This window comes from Melozone crissalis, unplaced genomic scaffold (genome assembly GCF_028551555.1).
Source record: "Melozone crissalis strain CALT ecotype California unplaced genomic scaffold, PUWL_Pcris_2 ptg000080l_1, whole genome shotgun sequence".
NCBI lineage: Eukaryota > Metazoa > Chordata > Aves > Passeriformes > Passerellidae > Melozone > Melozone crissalis.
Window position 1 is genome coordinate 320,365 of NW_026535857.1, and position 27,504 is coordinate 347,868.

Below are 27,504 nucleotides of genomic sequence, written 5' to 3' on the forward strand. Positions count from 1 at the left end.
GGAGGGCTCTCAGAGGTTGCTATTTTGGGGAGTTAATGACAAACGGATCGAACAACAATATTGGATATATTTTGTAGAGAAAGGTGTGAAAAGCAGGATTGGAAAGAGGAATTGGTGTGTGAGTGGCTCTCAGGAGTTGCTGCTTTGGGGAGTTAATGACAAACAGATCTACCAACAATATTGGATATATTTTGCTGATAAAGGTGTGAGAAGCAGGGTTGGGAAGGGGAGTTGGGCTCTCAGGAGGTGCTGCTGGTCCATCGGGGTGTGATGGGGGGCAGGACACGCCTGGACTGGCAGTGGGGCCCGGGGGAGCACCCCGACACGGCCTGGCTGCATTTCCTCGCGGCTCCTCCTTTCCCTGCAGCCTCCTCCTCCTCTGCAGCAAAAAGAAGGGAAAAGAAGGAAAAATTAGTTTATTCACAAAAGGAAAAAGGAGGTTATTCCAATGGGAAATGAGAATTTAACACAGGTTCCCAGTGGTTCTGAGGGGAATGGCTCAATTCAACCACTCTAAGCAGTCGCTGGGGTTTTTAATAGTTGGAATTTAATAATAAAATTGATGTTTGGGAATTGATGTTTTGGAATTCTACAATATTTAGAAATATGCAAATTTTTTTAATATTTGGAATTCTGGAATTTCTGGAATTTTTAAATATTTGAATAATTTGAATTTTTTAATATTTGGAATTCCGGATTTAAAAAAAAAATTGGAATTCTGGAATTTCTGGAATTCTGGAATATTTGGAATTCTGGATTTTTTTTAATATTTGGACTTCTGGAAGATTTGGCATTCTGGAATTTTTTAATATTTGGAATTTTTGGAATTCTGGGATACTTGAATATTTGGAATTGTGGAATATTTTGGAATTCTGGAATATCTTTGGAATTCTGGACTATCTTTGGTATTCTGGAATTTTTTAATATTTGGAATTCTGGAATATTTGGAATTCTGTGTTTTTTTAAAATTATGAGATATCTGAATATTTGGAATTCTGGAATTTTGGAATATTTGGAATTCTGGAATATTTGAATATTCGGAATTCTGGAAGTTTTGAATATTTGGAATTCTGGAATGTTTGGAATTGTGGAATTTTTAAATATTTGGAATCCTGGAATATTTGGAATTCTGGATTTTTTTTAATATTTGGAATTCTGGAATTTTTGGAATACTGGAATTTTTGAATATTAAATTTTTTAAAAATATTTGGAATCCTGGAATATTTGAATATTTGAAATTCTAGAATTTTTAAATATTTGGAATCATGGAATATTTGAATATCTGGAATTTTTGGATGCCTGGAATTTTTTAACATTTCAAATTCTGGAATTTTTTGAATTCTGGAATATTTGAATATTTCGGATTCTAGAATTTTTTTTTAATTCGGGAATTTTTGAATATTTGGAATTCCGGAATGTTTGGAATTGTGGAATTTGTAAATATTTGGAATCCTGGAATATTCTGGAATTTTGGACTTCTTAATATTTGAAATTTTGAAATTTCTGGAATTCTGAGATATTTGAATATTTCGAATTCTGGAATTTTTGAATATTTAGAATTCTGGAACTTTGGGAATCGTGGAAGTTTTTGAATTCTGGAATTCTGTAATTTTTTGAATTACACTTCTGGACTATTTGCAGTTCCAGCCTTGTGTGTGGCTCGGCTCTCCGGGACGGTGGGCATTGTCCCGCCCGTGCCAGGGGGTGGCACTGGGTGGTCTGTGCGATCCCTCCCCTCACACGCACCTGGCTCGGCTCTCCGGGACGGTGGGCACTGTCCCTGCCCGTGCCAGGGATGATCTGTGCGATCCCTCCCCTCACACCCACCCGGCTCGGGGCTCCCCGGGATGTTGGGAACTGTCCCTGCGGTGCCTCCCCTCACACCCACCCGGCTCGGAGCTCTCCCTGGGACGGTGGGCACTGTCCCTGCCCATGCCAGGCCTGATCTCTGCAGCCCTTCCCCTCACCCCAACCTGGCTCGGGGCTCTTCCCAGGACGGTGGGCACTGTCCCTCCCGTGGCACTGGATGATCTCTGCGGTGCCTCCCCTCACACCCACCCGGCTCGAGGCTCCCCAGGACGGTGGACATTGTCCCTGCCATGCCATGGCTGATCTCTACGATCCCTCCCCTCACACCCGCCTGGCTCGGGGCCCCCCGGAATGTTGGGAACTGTCCCTGCAGTGCCTCCCCTCACACGCACCTGGCTCAGGGCTCTCCCCAGGACGGTGGGCACTGTCCTTTCCGTGCCAGGGCTGATCTCTGCGATCCCTCCCCTCACACCCACCCGGCTCGGCTCTCCCCGGGACGGTGGGCACTGTCCCTGCCCATGCCAGGCCTGATCTCTGCAGCCCCTCCCCTCACCCCCACCTGGCTCGGGGCTCTTCCCAGGACGGTGGGCACTGTCCCTGCGGTGGCACTGGATGATCTGTACGATCCCTCCCCTCACACCCACCTGGCTCGGCTCTCCCCAGGACGGTGGGCACTGTCCCTGCCGTGCCAGGGCTGATCTCTGCAGTCCCTCCCCTCACACCCACCTGGCTCGGGGCTCTCCGGGATGGTGGGCATTGTCCCTCCCGTGCCAGGGGGTGGCACTGGGTGGTCTGTACGATCCCTCCCCTCACACGCACATGGCTCGGGGCTCTCTGGGACGGTGGGCACTGTCCCTGCCGTGCCAGGGCTGATCTCTGCAGTCCCTCCCCTCACACGCACCTGGCTCGGGGCTCTCCGGGATGTTGGGAACTGTCCCTCCCGTGCCACTGGATGATCTCTGTGATCCCTCCCCTCACACCTACCTGGCCCGGCTTTCCCCAGGACGGCGGGCATTGTCCCTCCCGTGGTACTGGATGATCTGTACGATCCCTCCCCTCACACCCACCTGGCTCGGGGCTCCCCGGCACGGCGGGAACTGTCCCTGCGGTGCCTCCCCTCACAGGCACCTGGCTCGGAGCTCTCCGGGACGGCGGGAACTGTCCCTGCCCGTGCCAGGGATGATTTGTACGATCCCTCCCCTCACACCCACCCGGCTCGAGGCTCCCCGGGATGTTGGGAACTGTCCCTGCAGTGCCTCCCCTCACACCCACCTGGCTCGGCTCCCCCCGGGACGGCGGGAACTGTCCCTGCCCGTGCCAGGGATGATTTGTACGATCCCTCCCCTCACACCCACCCGGCTCGAGGCTCCCCGGGATGTTGGGAACTGTCCCTGCCCGTGCCAGGGATGATCTGTACGATCCCTCCCCTCACACGCACCTGGCTCGGAGCTCTCCGGGGGCTCGTTCCAGGCGCTCCAGGTGTGCACGCCCAGCCCGGCTGCGGACAGGTGCCTCTGGGGCAGCGGCAGCTTGGGCCACAGCAGCTGCTCCAGCCCGGGCAGGACAGTCTCGGGAGGGACGAACACCTGTCTCCAGGCCCGCCCCAGCTCCATGAAGCTGTGGGGGGAAAATTCAGGGGTTAAAAGAGTCCTGCTTTAAAAGAGGGTCTGGTTTTCTACAGCCGCACCATTTTCTTTCAGCACCTTTTTCCCCTACAAACAAAACTTTTGAAAATCCCTTCCTGTGGGAGCACCTTGGCAATTTAAGGACAACCAATTTCAAGATTCTTGAGGAATTTCAAGCTCATGACATCTCCCAAATGCCACTCACCAGCAGCTGTATTAATCACATAAGAGGGAATAACTAAGAGGGAATAACTCTGGTTTTAAAACCATATTTCTCACTCCAATTCTGGTTTTCCATGCCTGCACCGAGTTTCTTTCTTCATCTTTTACCCTACACAGAAAGCTCTTGGAAATCCCTTCCTGTGGGAGCTCATGGTGCCATTTAAGGACCACCAACTTCAAGATTTTTGGTTCGATTATTGAGGATTTTGTGTCTCATGATATGTCCCAAATGCCACTCAGCAGCAACTGTGCTAATCACATCAAGAGAGAATGACTCATTTTTAAAATCATATTTCTCACTCCAGTTCTGGCTTTCTACACCTGCACCAAGTTTCTTTCAGCGCCTTTTCCTCTACAAAGGAAACTCTTGAAAATCCCTTCCTGTGGAGCTCCTGGTGCCATTTAAGGACCACCAACTTCAAAATTCTTGATTCAATTCTTGAGGATTTTCAAAATCATGACATCTCCCAAATGCCACTCAGCAGGAACTCTGCTAATCACATAAGAGGGAATAACTCTGGTTTTATAACCATATTTCTCACTCCAATTCTGGTTTTCCACATCTGCAGCAAGTTTCTTTCAGCACCTTTTCCCCTACAAACAAAACTCTTGAAAATCCCTTCCTGTGGGAGCACCTTGGCAATTTGAGGACCACCAATTTCAAGATTTTTTGTTCCATTCTTGAATCATTATCTCTCTCAAATTTCACTCAGCACCAACTGTGTTAATCATGTAAAGAGAGAATAACTCTGGTTTTAAACCCATATTTGTTACTGCAAGTCTATTTTTCCACACCTGCACCAAGTTTCTTTCAAATATCAAATATCAAATATCAAATATCTTCAAATATCCCCTCCAAAAAAATCTCTGGAAAATCCCTGCCTGTGGTTCCAATTCCCACCTGAGCCAGGTGAGTTTGCTGCTGCCCCCCCAGGTTAATGACGATGATGATGATGATGATGACAATTATGATGACGATGATGATGATGATGATGATGATGATGATGAGGATGATGATGACGATGATGATGATGATGATGATGATGATGATGCCTCACCTGCTCTCCGAGGGAGCCCTGCCCAGGAATTCCCACCTGTGCCAGGTGTGTTTGCTGCTGCCCCCTCATGTTAATGATGATGATGATGACGATGACGATTACGATGACGATGACGATGATGAGGATGAGGATGATGATGAGGATGATGATGATGACAATGATGATGATGAGGATGATGATGATGATGCCTCACCTGCTCTCCGAGGTGGCCCTGCTCAGGAATTCCTACCTGTGTCAGGTGAGTTTGCTGCCCCCCCCAGGTTAATGTTAACGATGACGATGATGATGATGATGAGGATGACGATGATGATGATGATGAGGATGAGGATGATAATGATGATGATGATGATGATGATGCCTCACCTGCTCTCCGAGGTGACCCTGCTCAGGAATTCCCACCTGAGCCAGGTGAGTTTGCGGCTGCCCCCATCCTGGGTTAATGATGATGATGATGATGACGATGATGATGGTTTAATGCCCTCCCTCCCATCCAGGAGCCTCACCTGCTCTGCGAGGGGCCCCAGCTTAGGAATTCCCACCTGTGCCAGGTGAGTTGGCTGCTGCCCCCCATGTTAATGATAATGATGACGATGTTGATGACGATGATGATGATGATGATGATGATGAAGGTGCCTCACCTGCTCTCCCAGGGGCCCTGCCCAGAAATTCCCACCTGAGCCAGGTGTGTTTGCTGCCCCCCTCCAGGTTAATGTTAACGATGACGATGATGAGGATGATGACGATGATGATGATGATGATGACGATGATGATGATGAGGATGATGATGATAATGATGATGATGATGATGATGATGATGATGATGATGATGATGATGAAGATTCCTCACCTGCTCTCCGAGGGGGCCCTGCCCAGGAATTCCCACCTGTGCCAGTTGTGTTTGCTGTTGCCCCCACAGGTTAATGACGATGATGATGATGTTGATGATGATGGTGATGGTTTAATGCCCTTCCTCCCATCCAGGTGTGCTCACCTGCTCTCTGAGGGGCCCTGCTCAGGAATTCCCACTTGTGCCAGGTGAGTTGGCTGCTGCCCCCCATGTTAATGATAATAATAATAATGATAATGACGATGATGAGGATGATAATGATGATGGTGATGATGATGGTTTAATGCCCTCCCTCCCATCCAGGACCCTCACCTGCTCTCCAAGGTGGCCCTGCCCAGGAATTCCCACCTGAGCCAGGTGTGTTTGCGGCTGCCTCCCCATGTTAATAATGATGATGATGATGATGACGATGATGATGGTGCTGATGATGATGAAGATGCCTCACCTGCTCTGCGAGGGGGCCCTGCCCAGGAATTCCCACCTGTGCCAGGTGAGTTTGCTGCCCTCCCAGGTTAATAATAATAATAATGATAATGATGATGATGATGATGATGATGATAACGATGATGACGACGATGATGATGATGATGACGACGATGATGATGATGATGATGATGCCTCACCTGCTCTCTGAGGGGCCCCAGCTCAGGAATTCCCACCTGTGCCAGGTGTGTTTGCTGCCCCCCCCGCCCAGGTTAATGTTAACGATGATGATGATGATGATGATGATGACGATGATGATGATGATGATGATGATGCCTCACCTGCTCTCTGAGGGGCCCCAGCTCAGGAATTCCCACCTGTGCCAGGTGTGTTTGCTGCCCCCCCCGCCCAGGTTAATGTTAACGATGATGATGATGATGATGATGATGACGAGGATGATGGTGATGAAGGTGCCTCACCTGCTCTCCCAGGGGCCCAGCTCAGGAATTCCCACCTGAGCCAGGTGAGTTTGCTGCCCTCCCAGGTTAATAATAATAATAATGATAATGATGATGATGACAATGAGGATGATGATGATGATGAAGGTGCCTCACCTGCTCTGCGAGTGGGCCCCGCTGATGCCCGAGGGCAGCGGGGGCACGGGCCGCGGCAGCTGCTGCAGCAAGGACTCGCACTCGGGGTCCATGGCCCTGCGATCGCAAAAATCCAATTATTGAACAGGGCAGGACGGGGCAATTGATCAGAGAGAAATGGAGATTTTCATTTAGTTAGCACAGCCCAAGTGGGGTGAGATCAATCAGAAATTGAGATTTTCGTGGGGTAAGGTTAATCAGGAATTGAGATTAATTTTTTCTATTTAGCACAGCCCAAATGGGGTGAGGTTAATCAGAAATTGAGATTATGTAAAAAAATTATTTAGCCCAGCCCAAGAGAGGTGAGGTCAATCAGAAATTATTTAATCCTGATTTAATTCTTGATTTAGTTCTTAATTCAGATTTAATTCTTCACTTAATTCAGATTTAATTCTTGATTTAACTCTTGATTTATTTCTGGATTTAACTCTTAATTCAATTATTGATTTAAGTCTTGATTTAACTCTTGAGTTAGGTGTTTAAATAATTATTTGATTCTGATTTAACTCTTGATTTATTTCTTGATTTAGTTCTTGATTTGATTTTTGATTTAACTCTTGATTTAACTCTTGATTTAATGGGTGTTTAAATAATTATTTGATTCTGATTTAATTCTTGATTTAACTCTTGATTTAACCCTTGATTTAACCCCAATTTAACTCTTAATTCTGATTTAACTCTTGATTTATTCCTGATTTAATCTTGATTTAATTCTGATTTAATTCTTGATATAATTCTGGTTTAACTCTTGATTTAAAGGTTAGGAATTAAATTGGATTAAATTGGAATTAAATTGAATTAAATTGGAATTAAATTGGATTAAATTGAATTAAATTGGATTAAATTGGAAATAAACTGGAAGTAAATTGGATTAAATTGGGATTAAATTCGGATTAAATTGGGATTAAATTGAATTAAATTGGATTAAATTGGATTTAAATTGGAATTAAAGTGGAATTAAATTAGAATTGAATTGGAATTAAATTGGGATTAAATTGGAATAAATTGGATTAAATTGGAATTAAATGAAATTTCCCAGGTTACCTGTGGGACAGAAGCACCTGCCGAGCTGCAGAGAAACGTCTGTGCAGAGAAGCTTCTTCCTGGGAAAGAAATAAATAAAAATTATAATTTTAAACAAGAATTTTAAATTATTTCTGCTGATTTTCATGATTTGGATCCTCCTTTTTATTCCAGAGCGTTTAAATTTAAATATCCTGGGGAAACAGCAGGATTAATGAGGTGGATAAATAATAAATGAAATTAAATAAATTTATTGATCAAATGAAATCACTCAGTAAACAGAAATTAAATGCATAGAAATGAAATATTCACGTAAATAGAAATAAAAGAAATATATATTTATAAATAAATAGAAATAAAATAATTTTAAAAATATATATATCATTATATTAATAATTTCATCTTGCTTTGGCATCAGCTGATACCACTGATATAAATTATCACTTATCAATAAATGTCAATTTAATGGGCTGAGACAGACCAAATTGAACTGCTCAATAAATATGAATAAAATAAATATAAATAAAATATTCCCATTAATATAAATAAAATAGCCACATAAATAGAAATAAAATAAATATTTATTTATAAATAAATATTAATTAAAAAATTTATATATATATATATAAATATATTAAAAATTCCATCCTTCTTTGGTAGCAGCTGATAATGCTGACATCAATTATCAATTAAACAATTGATATCTCTGTGCCCCTCACCACAGATCCTGGTGTTGCCGTCAGCATGTCCAGGAGGTCCCGGGGGTAGTTGTGGGTGGAGATGTGCAGGAGGTCCCCGTAGGACGGAGCCGCCCTTTCCTCCGGGACCAGCTGGGTCCGGGAACCTGGGTGGGAAGGACAATCCCCAATGGAAACGTTCTGAACATAAACAGGGAGGAACCTGTGTGGGAAGGACAATCCTCAGTGGAAACGTTCTGAACAACAACAGGGAGGGAGGGACCTGGGTGGGAAGGACAATCCTCAGTGGAAATGTTCTCCACACAAACATGGAGGAACCTGGGTGGGAAGGACAATCCTCAGTGGAAACGTTCAGGGAGGAACCTGGGTGGGAAGGACAATGCTCAATGGAAACGTTCTGAACATAAACAGGGAGGAGGAACCTGGGTGGGAAGGACAATCCTCAATGGAAACGTTCTCCATACAAACAGGGAGGAACCTGTGTGGGAAGGACAATCCCCAATGGAAATGTTCTGAACAACAACAGGGAGGAACCTGGGTGGGAAGGACAATCCTCAATGGAAATGTTCTTAAATAAACAGGGAGGAACCTGGGTGGGCAGGACAATCCCCAATGGAAATGTTCTCCACACAAACAGAGGAACATTCCCGTTTTCAGTTTCCATCCCTGGAGGGGCCCAGGCCAGGCTGGATTGGGTTTGTGTGGAAGAGGTTTCACAGTGACTGCTGTGAGCCTGAGAGAAGTTTGGGAAGAGGATCTGCGTTTGATAGGAGGTTCCATATTTGATAACAGGATCCGTGTTTGAAAAGAAGATCGATGCTTGATAAGAAGAGGATTTGTGTTTGATAAAAGGATCTGTGTTTGATAGGAGGATCCGTGTTTGATAAAAGGATCTGTGTTTGATAAGAAGAGGATCTGTGTTTGATAAGAAGAGGACCCATGTTTGATAACAGGATCCGTGTTTGATATGAACAGGATCCATGTTTGAAAAGAGGATCCGTGTTTGATAAAAGGATCCATGTTTGATAAGAAGAGGATCCATGTTTGATAAGAGGATCCATGTTTATCCCTGAAAGAATTCCCTATCCAGTCATTGACACAGAACCCAGGACAGACAGAAGGATAAATCAGAGAAATTGCAACTGCCTGTTCAATGAGCACCTTGTTTGTCTCCTGTGACCAATGAGTAAAGTGCAAACTGATGAGGTGTGTAAGAATGTATAAAAAGCATCAATGCTGGAATAAAAACAGTCTGAAACCTTCTGGAAATGGAGTTGTTTGTATTGTTCTGTCTCACATTCAACAGTTTTGGTTGGCTAATTTGAGTGTTAATGAGCGCTAATTAGTGTGGTGGGTTCAGTGTTGGTTAATCACTAGAGCAGTCACTTGGATGTGCTCACCTATGTCCTGCAGGGAGGCAGGAATAGGAAATGGGAAATGGGAAATGGAAACAGGAAATGGGAAATGGGAAACAGGAAATGGGAAATGGGAAATAGGAAATAGGAAATGGGAAATGGAAAACAGGAAATGGGAAATGGGAAATAGGAAACAGGAAATAGGAAACAGGAAATAGGAAATAGGAAACATAAATTGGGAAATGGGAAATAGGAAACAGGAAATGGGAAATGGGAAATAGGAAACGGGAAATGGGAAATAGGAAACAGGAAATGGGAAATAGGAAACAGGAAATGGGAAATAGGAAAGAGGAAAGAGGAAAGAGGAAATGGGAAACAGGAAATAGGAAACAGGAAATGGGAAATAGGAAACAGGAAATGGGAAACAGGAAATAGGAAAGAGGAAAGAGGAAATGGGAAATGGAAATAGGAAATATGAAATAGGAAACAGGAAATGGGAATAGGAAAGGCAAAGCAGATTTAAAGGTTCCAAAGGTTATAAAGAGAAATTTATTAACAGCAACTAAAATGAAAAAAAGTAATAAAAATAAACCCAAAACCTTTAGGACGCTTCTCCTCCCCTCACAACCTTTTCTTTCTTAACGACAACGTGAAGAAACAAACCCTAAAATTTCAGTTCTCCAGTTTCTTTCCTCTTTCACAGGTGTTTCTCACAGAAGTGTACACAGCTTTTCAGTAATTAGAAAATTTAAATTATTTCTGTAAATACCTCCCACAAAACCACCACAGGCCTGGAGAAAGCTGAGCTTTGAGGTGGCTCCACACAATTCAGCTTTTAAAACCAAAATGATTTCGAATAATTCAAATTATTTCCAAATCAAAAAAAGAATCTGTAATTTGGGATATATATCCTGTGTATGAAATCACATTAAATATTAATTTAAACCATAGAAATAACCTTAAAGATGTTATATAAAATTGTGTGTATAAAATCACATCAAATATTAATTTAAACCACGGAAATAACCTTAAAAATATTGTATAAAATTTTGTGTATAAAATCACATTAAATCTTAATTTAAACCATAGAAATAACCTTAAAAATATTGTATAAAATTGTGTGTATAAAATCACATTAAATATTAATTTAAACCATAGAAATAACCTTAAAAATATTGTATAAAATGTTGTGTATGAAATCACATCAAATATTAATTTAAACCATGGAAATAACCTTAAAATATTGTATAAAATTGTGTGTATAAAATCACATTAAATCTTAATTTAAACCATAGAAACAACCTTAAAAATATTGTATAAAATCACATCAAATCTTAATTTAAACCACAGAAATAACCTTAAAAAAAGTTTTTTAAAATTAAAAGATTTTTAAAAGAACTTATCTATTTTCTCCCTGGACAATTTTTTTTTTTACTGTACACCAGCAAAAGATCTTGCCCAGAAGTTCATTAATTAAAAATAAATAATTATAAACCACTCATAATCTCCCACAAGCAATCTTCTCACTAAAAACCTCCCTTTTAAAGACAGCCTTGGGGCAAGGTTTGGAAAATAAATAATTTCCACAATTTAAAGAGGATAAATTTATTTAAACCCCTATAAATGGCGCTCTAAGTGAATTTAATGGTGGGCAGTAAATTTAAAAGTTACTTTATGAGCAGCAGAATTGCCAAAATCTCGCATTGTTAATGAAGTTTCTGTAGTGACAAGAAAGAGCTGCTGAGGGATAAAAATTCCTTTAAAGGAGCTTCAGATACTTCAATCTATCTCCAAAAATACCAGGATTATATCAAAATATTTTCTTTTTAATCCTCAGGCTTCTCCAACAATCACTCCAGGGTTTGTTGCCTTCGAGACAAAACATCCCCAGACTTTTTAAGGCAAGAAAATACAATATTGAAGCAAATAAGGCAAGGAAATCACATTTTTCATTTCGGATGAGCGTGGAAGTTCTGGAAATTAAAATAAAATTTTACTTAATTTAAAGCTAAATAAGATTTTTCAGCCAAGCCCTCGCTGCTGCAGCTCTGAGAAGCCGCAGTGTGTACAGAAGCTTCTCCTGTGTCCGCTGGGAAATTAATATTATTCATTTTTCTAGGATCTAAAATTACATGAAATGATGAGCTGATGAATATTGCACTGTCCTTCATTAAAAATTTCAGATTTTTTGCCCTTTTTTTTTTCCAGCTGCTTTTATTTGCATGTATGTATATGTGGGTATTGGCTCTGTGCTCCTGAGGGAGCTGATCCTGTTCCAATAGATCCAAAATGGAACCAACCCCAAAACCATGGGAATTCCTGGGGTCAGAGGGGAAAAAAAACCTAAAAATGAGCTTTTAAATTAATAAAAATTAATTTAATTAATTAATTATAATTAAATTAATTAATTTTAATTTAATTACTTAATTTTGATTAATTAATTAATTATAATGAAATTATTTAATTAAATTTAATTAATTAAATTAATTAATTTAAAAACTCTCTTTTTTATCACAATGTCCTTTTTGTTTATTTATTTTTTGTTTCATTCCAGTCAAGTTCTTCTCCCTCCCTTTCCCTCCCAAAGCCAATTCTGAGCTGCAGGATCAAGGAATTGATCTGCAGGAAAGTTTGGGGTTTTTTTGGGGGGTTTTGGGGTTTGTTTTTTTTTTAAATTTCAATTTCAATTCGAGGAATTTCAATAATTGAATAGATGTAATAAATTTAGGAATTTGTTTTTGGTTTGTTTTTGCTGTGTTAATTTAGGAATTTCCATAACTGAATTTATTTAATGAATAAATTCAGTTATGGAAATTTAGTTTGTTTTTGCTGTGTTAATTTAGGAATTTCAATCAATTACCGATAACCAGGAAATCAATCCATTACCAATAAACAGGAAATCAATCAATTACCAATAACCAGGAATTTCAATCAATTACCAATAACCAGGAATTTCAATCCATTACCAATAAACAGGAAATCAATCCATTACAAATAAACAGGAATTTCAATCAATTGCCAATAAACAGGAAATCAATCCATTACCCATAAACAGGAATTTCAATCCATTATAAATACCCAGGAATTTCAATCCATTACCAATAAACAGGAAATCAATCCTTACCGATAACCAGGAAATCAATCCATTACCAATAACCAGGAAATCAATCAATTACCAATAACCAGGAATTTCAATCCATTACCAATAAACAGGAATTTCAATCAATTACCCATAACCAGGAATTTCAATCAATTACCCATAAACAGGAATTTCAATCAATTAACAATAACCAGGAATTTCAATCCATTACCAATAACCAGGAATTTCAATCAATTACCAATAAACAGGAAATCAATCCTTACCGATAACCAGGAAATCAATCCATTACCCATAACCAGGAATTTCAATCCATTACCAATAAACAGGAATTTCAATCCATTACCAATAAACAGGAAATCAATCCATTACAAATAAACAGGAATTTCAATCAATTACCAATAACCAGGAATTTCAATCAATTACCCATAACCAGGAATTTCAATCAATTACCCATAAACAGGAATTTCAATCAATTAACAATAACCAGGAATTTCAATCCATTACCAATAACCAGGAATTTCAATCAATTACCAATAAACAGGAAATCAATCCTTACCGATAACCAGGAAATCAATCCATTACCAATAACCAGGAATTTCAATCCATTACCAATAAACAGGAATTTCAATCCATTACCAATAAACAGGAAATCAATCTATTACAAATAAACAGGAATTTCAGTTCATTACCAATAAACAGGAAATCAATCCATTACCCATAAACAGGAATTTCAATTCATTACCAATAAACAGGAAATCAATCCATTACCAATAAACAGGAAACCAATCCATTACCAATAACCAGGAATTTCAATCAATTACCAATAAACAGGAAATCAATCCTTACCGATAACCAGGAAATCAATCCATTACCAATACACAGGAAACCAATCCATTACAAATAACCAGGAATTTCAATCAATTGCCAATAAATAGGAAATCAATCCATTACCCATAAACAGGAATTTCAATCAATTACCCATAACCAGGAATTTCAATCAATTACCAATAACCAGGAGTGTGCTGCTGATGGAACCACTTTACCTGTCCTGCCCCTGAAGCCCTCGAAGTTCTCCAGAACGTCGGGAGGCTCCATGCCCAGGTAGACCTTGACAATCAGAGCCAGATCTGTGAGCGCCTCCTCCAGCTCGTCTGCAGACAGGGAAATTTCACGGCACCGAGAAAAGAGCAGAATAAAAACCAACTTCTCATCAGTGCAAAGACACAAATCACACGCATTTGACACAGAAAGATGTTTTTAGCTCAGCCAGAAAATACAGAAATATTGTTTGGCACAGAAATGCATTTTTAATGTCTCTTGGGGGAGAAACACCTTCACCTTCACAATCAGGACGTTCAAAAAAAGCTGAAATTCAGGCTCTGATAAATATTTTCCTGTAGGTTTACTTCTTTAGGGCCATATTAAAATTGCAAGCTCTGCATGCCACATTTACAAATTCGCAATATTTATACCACAGTGCTCTAATTTAACATGGTGAACACCAAAAACTCTATAAAAAGAACGAATTACAGAGGGAATCTTTGCATAAAGGATTCCCCCACCTGCTGCTGGAACCCTGGGGGCTGGAAATTCCAGATTTTCTGTGCTGCCGGCACTGACCCCCAGAGAACCCTGCACTGCCCTGAGGCCTGGAGAAGCTTCCAGAATGGAATGATGGAACTGGGACTGTGGGTGTGCAGTTTGAACAGGAGTGTGTGATAGCACAGGGTGGAAAACCCAGAGTTTAAGGGTTTAGGATACAGTAGAAGATATAAAGCAAGATGGAGGTTTTGGGCTGGTCCTTCTTCTTCACCTTTTTCTCCACAGGTTTGGGTGGTTTCGTGTAATTGGATAAAAAGTCCCCATTGTGGGCCATGAATAGTGGTTATTGGGTTAAAAGTGAAAATAATTCAGGTGCCATTTCTTAATTGGACAGTTTATCCTTACAAGGCCTTGTAGAGAGAGAGATGGGGCTCCATTTTGAGTTTGTTATTGAAGTGCTGTAGAACTCAGAGTGTGACACAGATAACCACTAATAAACATTTGAGTCCGAACAGAAATATCATCTCACACATTCAATCCCAACCTTGGCAAAAAGAAGGTGAACTCACCAACCTGCTGTTCCTCAAATCCTAATTATCCCAAAGGCGATCAGCAATTAACTCTTTGGAACCCTGGCTGCTGGGAATTGGAGATTTCTGTGCTGGGAATTGGAGATTTCTGTGCTGCAGGCACTGACCCCCAGAGAACCCTGCACTGAGCTGAGGCCTGGAGAAGCTTCCAGAATGGAATGATGGAACTGGGACTGTGGGTGTGCAGTTTGAACAGGAGTGTGTGATACCCAGAGTTTAAGGGTTTAGGATACAGTAATAGATATAAAGCAAGATGGAGGTTTTGGGTTTTGTGCTGCTCCTTATTCTTCACCTTTTTCTCCACAGGCTTGGGTGCGTTTGTGTCATTGGATAAAAAGTCCCCATTGTGGGCCATGAATAGTTGGTTATTGGGTTAAAAGTGAAAATAATTCAGGTGTCATTTCTTAATGGGACAGTTTATCCTTAAAAGGCCTTGTAGAGAGAGCTGGGGCTCCATTTTTAGTTTGTTATTGAAGTGCTGTAGAACTCAGGGATTGTGAGACTGAAATGAGAGCCCAAATCAGTGTTAATGAGGGCAATGAGAGCCCAAAATCAGCGTTAATGAGAGCCCAAAATCAGCGTTAATGAGGGCACAAAGAGCCCAAAATCAGCGTTAATGAGAGAGCCCAAAATCATCATTAATGAAGGTAATGAGAGCCCAAAATCAGCGTAAATGAGAGCCAAAAATCAGTGTTAGTGAGCCCAAAATTAGCATTAATGAGGGCACTGGGAACCCAAAATCAGAGTTAATGAGAGCCCAAAATCAGCATTAATGAGAGCACTGAGAGCCCAAAATCAGCGTTAAAGAGGGCATTGAGAGGTTAATGAGAGAGCCCAAAATCAGCATTAATGAGGGCACTGGGAGGTTATTGGAAGAGCCCAAAATCAGCATTAATGAAAGCCCAACATCAGTGTTAATGAGAGCCCAAAATAAGCGTTAATGAGGGCATTGAGAGGTTAATGAAAGAGCCCAAAATCACAAGCTTAAACATAAAACTAAAATTAAAACAAAATTAAAATTCTATATTGTATAAAAATATTTGATATAAAAATATATGTCATGTCATTTGTCATGTTATATGTTATGTTATGTTATGTTATATGTTATGGTATGTTATGTTATGATTCCTAATTACCCCAGAGGCAATCAGCATGAACTGACCCGTGTTGATGATGGCATCGTAGAGCCCGGGGCAGTCCTGGCACTCCTGCAGGTACATGTCCACCCTGCTCACTGCCTGGCCATGGGTGGTTGGTCATTGGGTTAAAAGATAATTTATAATAATTATTATAAATATTTCTAATAATTTATAATAATTATTACAATAATTTATAATAATTGGGTGAAAATAATGTAGGTGTCATTTCTTAATGGGGCAGTTTAAAAGGCCTTGTAGAGAGAGAGCTGGGGCTCCATTTTGAGTTTGTTATTGAAGTGCTGCAGAACTCAGGGATTGTGAGACTGAAATGAGAGCCCAAAATCAGCGTTAATGAGAGCCCAAAATCAGCGTTAATGAGAGCCCAAAATCAGCGTTAATGAGGGCACTGAGAGCCCAAAATCAGCATTAATGAGGGCAATGAGAGCCAAAAATTAGCATTAATGAGAGAGCCCAAAATCGGCGTTAATGAAGGCACTGAGAGCCCAAAATCGGAGTTAATGATGACAATGAGAGGTTAATGAGAGAGCCCAAAATCAGCATTAATGAGGGCAATGAGAGCCGAAAATCACAAAATTAAACATAAACTAAAAACTAAAACAAAATTAAAATTTAATGTTGTATTAAAATATTTGCTATAAAAATTGATATGATATGATATGATATGATATGATGATTCCCAATTACCCCAGAGGCAATCAGCATGAACTGACCCGTGTTGATGATGGCATCGTAGAGCCCGGGGCAGTCCTGGCACTCCTGCAGGTACATGTCCACCCTGCTCACTGCCTGGCCATGGGTGGTTGGTCATTGGGTTAAAAGATAATTTATAATAATTATTATAAATATTTCTAATAATTTATAATAATTATTACAATAATTTATAATAATTGGGTGAAAATAATGTAGGTGTCATTTCTTAATGGGGCAGTTTAAAAGGCCTTGTAGAGAGAGAGCTGGGGCTCCATTTTGAGTTTGTTATTGAAGTGCTGCAGAACTCAGGGATTGTGAGACTGAAATGAGAGCCCAAAATCAGCGTTAATGAGAGCCCAAAATCAGCGTTAATGAGAGCCCAAAATCAGCGTTAATGAGGGCACTGAGAGCCCAAAATCAGCATTAATGAGGGCAATGAGAGCCAAAAATTAGCATTAATGAGAGAGCCCAAAATCGGCATTAATGAAGGCACTGAGAGCCCAAAATCGGAGTTAATGATGACAATGAGAGGTTAATGAGAGAGCCCAAAATCAGCATTAATGAGGGCAATGAGAGCCGAAAATCACAAAATTAAACATAAAACTAAAAACTAAAACAAAATTAAAATTTAATGTTGTATTAAAATATTTGCTATAAAAATTGATATGATATGATATGATATGATATGATGATTCCCAATTACCCCAGAGGCAATCAGCATGAACTGACCCGTGTTGATGATGGCATCGAAGAACCCGGGGCAGTCCTGGCACTCCTGCAGGTACATGTCCACCCTGCTCACTGCCTGGCCATGGGTGGTTGGTCATTGGGTTAAAAGATAATTTATAATAATTATTATAAATATTTCTAATAATTCATAATAATTATTATAATAATTTATAATAATTGGGTGAAAATAATGTAGGTGTCATTTCTTAATGGGGCAGTTTAAAAGGCCTTGTAGAGAGAGAGCTGGGGCTCCATTTTGAGTTTGTTATTGAAGTGCTGCAGAACTCAGGGTTTGTGAGACTGAAATGAGAGCCCAAAATCAGCGTTAATGAGAGCCCAAAATCAGCGTTAATGAGGGCAGTGAGAGCCCAAAATCGGCGTTAATGAGGGTAATGAGAGCCCAAAATCAGCGTTAATGAGATCCCAAAATCAGCATTAATGAGGGCAGTGAGAGCCCAAAATCGGCGTTAATGAGATCCCAAAATCAGCATTAATGAGGGCAGTGAGAGCCCAAAATCAGCGTTAATGAGGGCAATGAGAGCCCAAAATCAGCATTAATGAGAGCCAAAAATCAGTGCTAATGAGCCCAAAATTAGCATTAATTAGGGGACAAAATCAGAGTTAATGAGAGCCCAAAATCAGCATTAATGAGAGCACTGAGAGCCCAAAATCAGCGTTAAAGAGGGCATTGAGAGGTTAATGAGAGAGCCCAAAATCAGCGTTAATGAGGGCACTGGAGGTTATTGGAAGAGCCCAAAATCAGCATTAATGAGAGCCCAACATCAGTGTTAATGAGAGCCCAAAATAAGCGTTAATGAGGGCATTGAGAGGTTAATGAAAGAGCCCAAAATCACAAGCTTAAACATAAAACTAAAAATTAAAACAAAATTAAAATTCTATATTGTATAAAAATATTTGATATAAAAATATATGTCATGTCATGTCATTTGTCATGTTATATGTTATGTTATGTTATATGTTATGGTATGTTATGTTATGATTCCTAATTACCCCAGAGGCAATCAGCATGAACTGACCCGTGTTGATGATGGCATCGAAGAACCCGGGGCAGTCCTGGCACTCCTGCAGGTACATGTCCACCCTGCTCACTGCCTGGCCATGGGTGGTTGGTCATTGGGTTAAAAGACAATTTATAATAATTATTATAAATATTTCTAATAATTTATAATAATTATTACAATAATTTATAATAATTGGGTGAAAATAATGTAGGTGTCATTTCTTAATGGGGCAGTTTAAAAGGCCTTGTAGAGAGAGAGCTGGGGCTCCATTTTGAGTTTGTTATTGAAGTGCTGCAGAACTCAGGGTTTGTGAGACTGAAATGAGAGCCCAAAATCAGCGTTAATGAGAGCCCAAAATCAGCGTTAATGAGGGCAGTGAGAGCCCAAAATCAGCGTTAATGAGGGTAATGAGAGCCCAAAATCAGCGTTAATGAGATCCCAAAATCAGCATTAATGAGGGCAGTGAGAGCCCAAAATCGGTGTTAATGAGATCCCAAAATCAGCATTAATGAGGGCAGTGAGAGCCCAAAATCAGCGTTAATGAGGGCAATGAGAGCCCAAAATCAGCATTAATGAGAGCCAAAAATCAGTGCTAATGAGCCCAAAATTAGCATTAATTAGGGGACAAAATCAGAGTTAATGAGAGCCCAAAATCAGCATTAATGAGAGCACTGAGAGCCCAAAATCAGCGTTAAAGAGGGCATTGAGAGGTTAATGAGAGAGCCCAAAATCAGCATTAATGAGGGCACTGGGAGGTTATTGGAAGAGCCCAAAATCAGCATTAATGAAAGCCCAACATCAGTGTTAATGAGAGCCCAAAATAAGCGTTAATGAGGGCATTGAGAGGTTAATGAAAGAGCCCAAAATCACAAGATTAAACATAAAATTAAAAATTAAAAAAAAAATTAAAATTCTATATTGTATAAAAATATTTGATATAAAAATATATGTCATGTCATGTCATTTGTCATGTTATATGTTATGTTATGTTATGTTATATGTTATGGTATGTTATGTTATGATTCCTAATTACCCCAGAGGCAATCAGCAATTAACTGACCCGTGTTGATGATGGCATCGAAGAACCCGGGGCAGTCCTGGCACTCCTGCAGGTACATGTCCACCCTGCTCACTGCCTGGCCATGGGTGGTTGGTCATTGGGTTAAAAGATAATTTATAATAATTATTATAAATATTTCTAATAATTCATAATAATTATTATAATAATTTATAATAATTGGGTGAAAATAATGTAGGTGTCATTTCTTAATGGGGCAGTTTAAAAGGCCTTGTAGAGAGAGAGCTGGGGCTCCATTTTGAGTTTGTTATTGAAGTGCTGCAGAACTCAGGGTTTGTGAGACTGAAATGAGAGCCCAAAATCAGCGTTAATGAGAGCCCAAAATCAGCGTTAATGAGGGCACTGAGAGCCCAAAATCAGCATTAATGAGGGCAATGAGAGCCAAAAATTAGCATTAATGAGAGAGCCCAAAATCGCGTTAATGAAGGCACTGAGAGCCCAAAATCGGAGTTAATGATGACAATGAGAGGTTAATGAGAGAGCCCAAAATCAGCATTAATGAGGGCAATGAGAGCCGAAAATCAGAAAATTAAACATAAAACTAAAAACTAAAACAAAATTAAAATTTAATGTTGTATTAAAATATTTGATATAAAAATTGATATGATATGATATGATATGATATGATATGATGACTCCTAATTACCCCAGAGGCAATCAGCATGAACTGACCCGTGTTGATGATGGCATCGAAGAACCCGGGACAGTCCTGGCACTCCTGCAGGTACATGTCCACCCTGCTCACTGCCTGGCCATGGGTGGTTGGTTATTGGGTTAAAAGATAATTTATAATAATTATTATAATTTATTTTAATTATTATAATAATTTGTTGCAATTGGGTGAAAATAATTCAGGTGTCATTTCTGAATTGGACAGTTTTAAAGACCTTGCAGAGAGAGAGCTGGGGCTCCATTTTGAGTTTGTTATTGAAGTGCTGCAGAACTCAGGGTTTGTGAGACTGAAATGAGAGCCCAAAATCAGCGTTAATGAGAGCCCAAAATCAGCGTTAATGAGAGCCCAAAATCAGCGTTAATGAGGGCACTGAGAGCCCAAAATCAGCATTAATGAGGGCAATGAGAGCCAAAAATTAGCATTAATGAGAGAGCCCAAAATCGGCGTTAATGAAGGCACTGAGAGCCCAAAATCGGAGTTAATGATGACAATGAGAGGTTAATGAGAGAGCCCAAAATCAGCATTAATGAGGGCAATGAGAGCCGAAAATCAGAAAATTAAACATAAAACTAAAAACTAAAGACAAAATTAAAATTTAATGTTGTATTAAAATATTTGATATAAAAATTGATATGATATGATATGATATGATATGATGACTCCTAATTACCCCAGAGGCAATCAGCATGAACTGACCCGTGTTGATGATGGCATCGAAGAACCCGGGACAGTCCTGGCACTCCTGCAGGTACATGTCCACCCTGCTCACTGCCTGGCCATGGGTGGTTGGTCATTGGGTTAAAAGATAATTTATAATAATTATTATAAATATTTCTAATAATTCATAATAATTATTATAATAATTTATAATAATTGGGTGAAAATAATGTAGGTGTCATTTCTTAATGGGGCAGTTTAAAAGGCCTTGTAGAGAGAGAGCTGGGGCTCCATTTTGAGTTGTTATTGAAGTGCTGCAGAACTCAGGGATTGTGAGACTGAAATGAGAGCCCAAAATCAGCGTTAATGAGAGCCCAAAATCAGCGTTAATGAGAGCCCAAAATCAGCGTTAATGAGGGCACTGAGAGCCCAAAATCAGCATTAATGAGGGCAATGAGAGCCAAAAATTAGCATTAATGAGAGAGCCCAAAATCGGCGTTAATGAAGGCACTGAGAGCCCAAAATCGGAGTTAATGATGACAATGAGAGGTTAATGAGAGAGCCCAAAATCAGCATTAATGAGGGCAATGAGAGCCGAAAATCACAAAATTAAACATAAAACTAAAAACTAAAACAAAATTAAAATTTAATGTTGTATTAAAATATTTGCTATAAAAATTGATATGATATGATATGATATGATATGATATGATGATTCCCAATTACCCCAGAGGCAATCAGCATGAACTGACCCGTGTTGATGATGGCATCGAAGAACCCGGGGCAGTCCTGGCACTCCTGCAGGTACATGTCCACCCTGCTCACTGCCTGGCCATGGGTGGTTGGTCATTGGGTTAAAAGATAATTTATAATAATTATTATAAATATTTCTAATAATTCATAATAATTATTATAATAATTTATAATAATTGGGTGAAAATAATGTAGGTGTCATTTCTTAATGGGGCAGTTTAAAAGGCCTTGTAGAGAGAGAGCTGGGGCTCCATTTTGAGTTTGTTATTGAAGTGCTGCAGAACTCAGGGTTTGTGAGACTGAAATGAGAGCCCAAAATCAGCGGTTAATGAGAGCCCAAAATCAGCGTTAATGAGGGCAGTGAGAGCCCAAAATCGGCGTTAATGAGGGTAATGAGAGCCCAAAATCAGCGTTAATGAGATCCCAAAATCAGCATTAATGAGGGCAGTGAGAGCCCAAAATCGGCGTTAATGAGATCCCAAAATCAGCATTAATGAGGGCAGTGAGAGCCCAAAATCAGCGTTAATGAGGGCAATGAGAGCCCAAAATCAGCATTAATGAGAGCCAAAAATCAGTGCTAATGAGCCCAAAATTAGCATTAATTAGGGGACAAAATCAGAGTTAATGAGAGCCCAAAATCAGCATTAATGAGAGCACTGAGAGCCCAAAATCAGCGTTAAAGAGGGCATTGAGAGGTTAATGAGAGAGCCCAAAATCAGCGTTAATGAGGGCACTGGGAGGTTATTGGAAGAGCCCAAAATCAGCATTAATGAGAGCCCAACATCAGTGTTAATGAGAGCCCAAAATAAGCGTTAATGAGGGCATTGAGAGGTTAATGAAAGAGCCCAAAATCACAAGCTTAAACATAAAACTAAAAATTAAAACAAAATTAAAATTCTATATTGTATAAAAATATTTGATATAAAAATATATGTCATGTCATTTGTCATGTTATATGTTATGTTATGTTATGTTATATGTTATGGTATGTTATGTTATGATTCCTAATTACCCCAGAGGCAATCAGCATGAACTGACCCGTGTTGATGATGGCATTGAAGAACCCGGGACAGTCCTGGCACTCCTGCAGGTACATGTCCACCCTGCTCACTGCCTGGCCATGGGTGGTTGGTCATTGGGTTAAAAGATAATTTATAATAATTATTATAAATATTTCTAATAATTCATAATAATTATTATAATAATTTATAATAATTGGGTGAAAATAATGTAGGTGTCATTTCTTAATGGGGCAGTTTAAAAGGCCTTGTAGAGAGAGAGCTGGGGCTCCATTTTGAGTTTGTTATTGAAGTGCTGCAGAACTCAGGGTTTGTGAGACTGAAATGAGAGCCCAAAATCAGCGTTAATGAGAGCCCAAAATCAGCGTTAATGAGGGCAGTGAGAGCCCAAAATCAGCATTAATGAGGGCAATGAGAGCCAAAAATTAGCATTAATGAGAGAGCCCAAAATCGGCGTTAATGAAGGCACTGAGAGCCCAAAATCGGAGTTAATGATGACAATGAGAGGTTAATGAGAGAGCCCAAAATCAGCATTAATGAGGGCAATGAGAGCCGAAAATCACAAATTAAACATAAAACTAAAAACTAAAACAAAATTAAAATTTAATGTTGTATTAAAATATTTGCTATAAAAATTGATATGATATGATATGATATGATATGATATGATGATTCCCAATTACCCCAGAGGCAATCAGCATGAACTGACCCGTGTTGATGATGGCATCGAAGAACCCGGGGCAGTCCTGGCACTCCTGCAGGTACATGTCCACCCTGCTCACTGCCTGGCCATGGGTGGTTGGTCATTGGGTTAAAAGATAATTTATAATAATTATTATAAATATTTCTAATAATTCATAATAATTATTATAATAATTTATAATAATTGGGTGAAAATAATGTAGGTGTCATTTCTTAATGGGGCAGTTTAAAAGGCCTTGTAGAGAGAGAGCTGGGGCTCCATTTTGAGTTTGTTATTGAAGTGCTGCAGAACTCAGGGTTTGTGAGACTGAAATGAGAGCCCAAAATCAGCGTTAATGAGAGCCCAAAATCAGCGTTAATGAGGGCACTGAGAGCCCAAAATCAGCATTAATGAGGGCAATGAGAGCCAAAAATTAGCATTAATGAGAGAGCCCAAAATCGGCGTTAATGAAGGCACTGAGAGCCCAAAATCGGAGTTAATGATGACAATGAGAGGTTAATGAGAGAGCCCAAAATCAGCATTAATGAGGGCAATGAGAGCCGAAAATCACAAAATTAAACATAAAACTAAAAACTAAAACAAAATTAAAATTTAATGTTGTATTAAAATATTTGATATAAAAATAGATATGATATGATATGATATGATATGATGATTCCCAATTACCCCAGAGGCAATCAGCATGAACTGACCCGTGTTGATGATGGCATCGTAGAACCCGGGGCAGTCCTGGCACTCCTGCAGGTACATGTCCACCCTGGCCACGGCCTCGTCCATCTCGGGCCTGGTGAACAGCCCCGTCCTCCTCAGGTGCTCCCCGTACTTCTCCCTGTCCTTGGGCACCACCAGGATGCACCGGGGCCTGAAGTGCGTGCGCTTCAAGCTGCGGACGCCCTGCAAATACAGCAGTGGGAAAAAATTGGGGTTTTACTTGAAACTGTTGAATTTGGAGCTCAGTTTTTTTCTCTTGAAAGCACAGCAGAAAAAAACGGTGGGGTTTTTTTTTTTTTTTTTTTTTTTCCTTGAAACCGAGTGTTTGTGAAATTTGGAGTTGGGTTTTTTCTCCTTGAAAATAAAGCAGAGAAAAACAGTGTTGTTATTATTGAAATGGAGCGTTAGTTTGTTGAATTTGGAGCTCAGTTTTTTTCTCCTTGAAAATAAAGCAGAGAAAACACATTTTTTTTCTTGAAACTGAGCATTTGTTGAAGTCGGAACTGAGATTTTTCACCTTGAAAGTAAAGGCAGAAAAAACCAGTGGTTTTTTCCTTGAATTTGAGTGTTTGTGCAATTTGGAGCTGAGTTTTTTCTCTTGAAAACAAAGCAGCAAAAAACAGAGTTTTTTTTTCCCTTGAAACCGAGTGTTTTTGAAATTTGGAGTTGTTTTTTTCTTCTTGAAAATAAAGCAGAGAAAAAATGTGAGTTTATTCTTGAAACTGTTTGTGGAATTTGGTGCTGAGTTTTGTCTCTTGAAAATAAAGCAGAGAAAACACATTTTTTTTCTTGAAACTGAGCATTTGTTGAAGTTGGAACTGAGGTTTTTCACCTTGAAAATAAAGCAGAAAAAAACTGTGGTTTTTCCTTGAAATTGAGTGTTTTTGAAATTTGGAGTTGAGTTTTTTCTCCTTGAAAATACAGCAGAGAAACACAGAGGTTGATTCTTGAAACTGAGTGTTTGTAAAATTTGGAGCTCAGTTTTTTCTCCTTGAAAATAAAGCAGAGAAAACACTTTTTTTTTTTTTCTTGAAACTGAGCATTTGTTGAAGTTGGAACTGAGGTTTTTCACCTTGAAAGTAAAGCAGAAGAAAAAAGTGGTTTTTTGATTGAAATTGAGTATTTGTTGAAGAAGGAGCTCAGTTTTTTCTCCTTGAAAATAAAGCGAGAAAAGCGTGTTTTTATTATTGAAACTGTTTGTGAAGTGGGAGCTGAGTTTTTTCTCCTTGAAATTAAAGCAGAGAAAAACACTGTTTGTTTCTTCCTGAAATTGAGTGTTTGTTGAACAAGGAGCTCAGGTTTTTTTCCTTGAAAATAGAATAGAGGAAACAGTGTTTTTTTTTTTTTTCTTGAAACTGAGTGGTTTCTTTTTTAATTTGGAGTTCAATTTTTCCTCCTTGAAAAACAAGCAGAGAAAACAACATTTTTATTATTGAAATTGAGTGTTTGTTAAATTTGGAGCCGAGTATTTTTCTCCTTAAAAATAAAGCACAGAAAACGTGGGTTTTTTTTTCTTGAAACTTACTTGTTTTGAAATTTGGAGCTGATTTTTTTTTTTTCTCCTTGCAAATAAAGCAGAGAAAAGTGGTTTATTCTTGAAAATGAGTGTTTGTGGAATTTGAAGCTCAGCTTTTTTTCTCCTTGAAAATAAAGCAGAGAAAACGCATTTTTTTTCCTTGAAACTGAGCATTAGTTGAAGTTGGAAGTGAGTTTTTCTCTTGAAAATAAAGCAGAAAAAAACCTATGTTTTTTTTTCTTGAAACTGATTGTTTTTTAAATTTGGAGTTGGGTTTTTTCTCCTTGAAAATAAAGCAGAGAAAACACATTTTTTTCTTGAAACCGAGCATTTGTTGAAGTTGGAAGTGGAGTTTTTCACCTTGAAAGTAAAGCAGAAAAAACCTGTGTTTTTTTCCTTGAGAATTAATGTTTGTAGAATGTGAAGCTCAGTTTTTTTTTCTCCTTGAAAATAAAGCAGAGAAAACAGTGTTTTTATTGTTGAAACTGAGTGTTTGTTAAATTTGGAGCTCAGGTTTTTCTCTTGAAAATAAAGCAGAAAAAACCACTTTTTTTTCTTGAAATTGAGTGTTTGCTAAACAAGGAGCTCAGGTTTTGTTCTGCTTGAAACGAAAGCACAGAAAACAGTGGGGTTTATTCTTGAAATTGAGTGTTTGTTGAAGTTTTAGATGAATTTTTTCTCCTTGAAAATAAAGCAGAGAACACAGTGGTTTTTTTTTTTCTTGAAACCGAGTGTTTGTGAAATTCGGAGTTGGTTTTTTCTTCTTGAAAATAAAGCAGAGAAAAAAATGTGGGTTTATTCTTGGAAACTGTTTGTGGAATTTGGTGCTGAGTTTTGTCTCCTTGAAAATAAAGCAGAGAAAACACATTTTTTTTCTTGAAACTGAGCATTTGTTGAAGTTGGAACTGAGGTTTTTCACCTTGAAAGTAGAGCAGAAAAAACCAGTGGTTTTTTCCTTGAAATTGAGTGTTTGTTGAATTTGGAGCTCAGTTTTTTTCTCCTTGAAAATAAAGCAGAGAAAACACATTTTTTTTCTTGAAACTGAGCATTTGATGAAGTTGGAAGTGAGTTTTTCTCTTGAAAATAAAGCAGAAAAAAACCTGTGGTTTTTTTTCTTGAAACTGAGTGTTTTTGAAATTTGGAGTTGGGTTTTTTCTCCTTGAAAATAAAGCAGAGAAAACAGGTTTTTTACTATTGAAATTGAGTGTTTGTTAAATTGGAGCTCAGTTTTGTCTCTTGAAAATAAAGCAGAGAAAACACTTTTTTTTCTTGAAACTGGTCATCTGTTGAAGTTGGAAGAGGAGTTTTTCACCTTGAAAATAAAGCAGACAAAACAGTGTTTTTATTATTTGAAATTGAGTGTTTGTGGAAGTTGGAGCTGAGTTTTTTCTCCTTGAAAATAAAGCAGAAAAAAACCTGATGTTTTCTTGAAAATTAGCGTTTGTCCAATTTGAAGCTGAGCTTTTTCTCCTTGAAAATAAAGCACAGAAAACACAGGGGTTTTTCCTTGAAACTGTTTGTGAAATTTGAAGCTCAGTTTTTTTCGCCTTGAAAATAAAGCACAGAAAACAGCGGCTCCATTTCCAACCCAACACAAAGGTGAACGTGCTGGTGACGCTGAAAAAACAGACGAGAAACTGAAAATTTAAGAAAATGACCAGCAAATTGATCTTTCTGACTAAAATGAGGTTGGAAAATCTCTCTAAAATCATTTCCTCAGCACTGACCAACGTCCCCAAGTGCCACCTCCTCACGTTGAACAACTCCAAGCATGGAAACTCCACCAATGCCTGTCTGTTGCCCGATTGATAAATGACACAAAACTCGGATAAGTTTTGTGGGTGCTTG

The 27,504-nt window shown here is 39.2% G+C and overlaps 1 protein-coding gene across 1 annotated transcript; it reads right to left on the minus strand.

The window, feature by feature from the left end:
• Positions 1–239: 239 nt before the first annotated feature.
• Positions 240–24,323, minus strand: LOC128946383 (leucine-rich repeat and guanylate kinase domain-containing protein-like; the record flags this gene model as incomplete). The annotated part of the gene is made up of 7 exons (XM_054290113.1): positions 240–379; positions 3,248–3,426; positions 6,599–6,694; positions 7,682–7,740; positions 8,380–8,504; positions 13,857–13,964; positions 24,122–24,323. Coding segments are annotated over 7 exons (909 nt in total), but the record flags the coding sequence as incomplete, so codon positions are not given.
• Between the last annotated feature and the right edge of the window lie 3,181 nt (positions 24,324–27,504).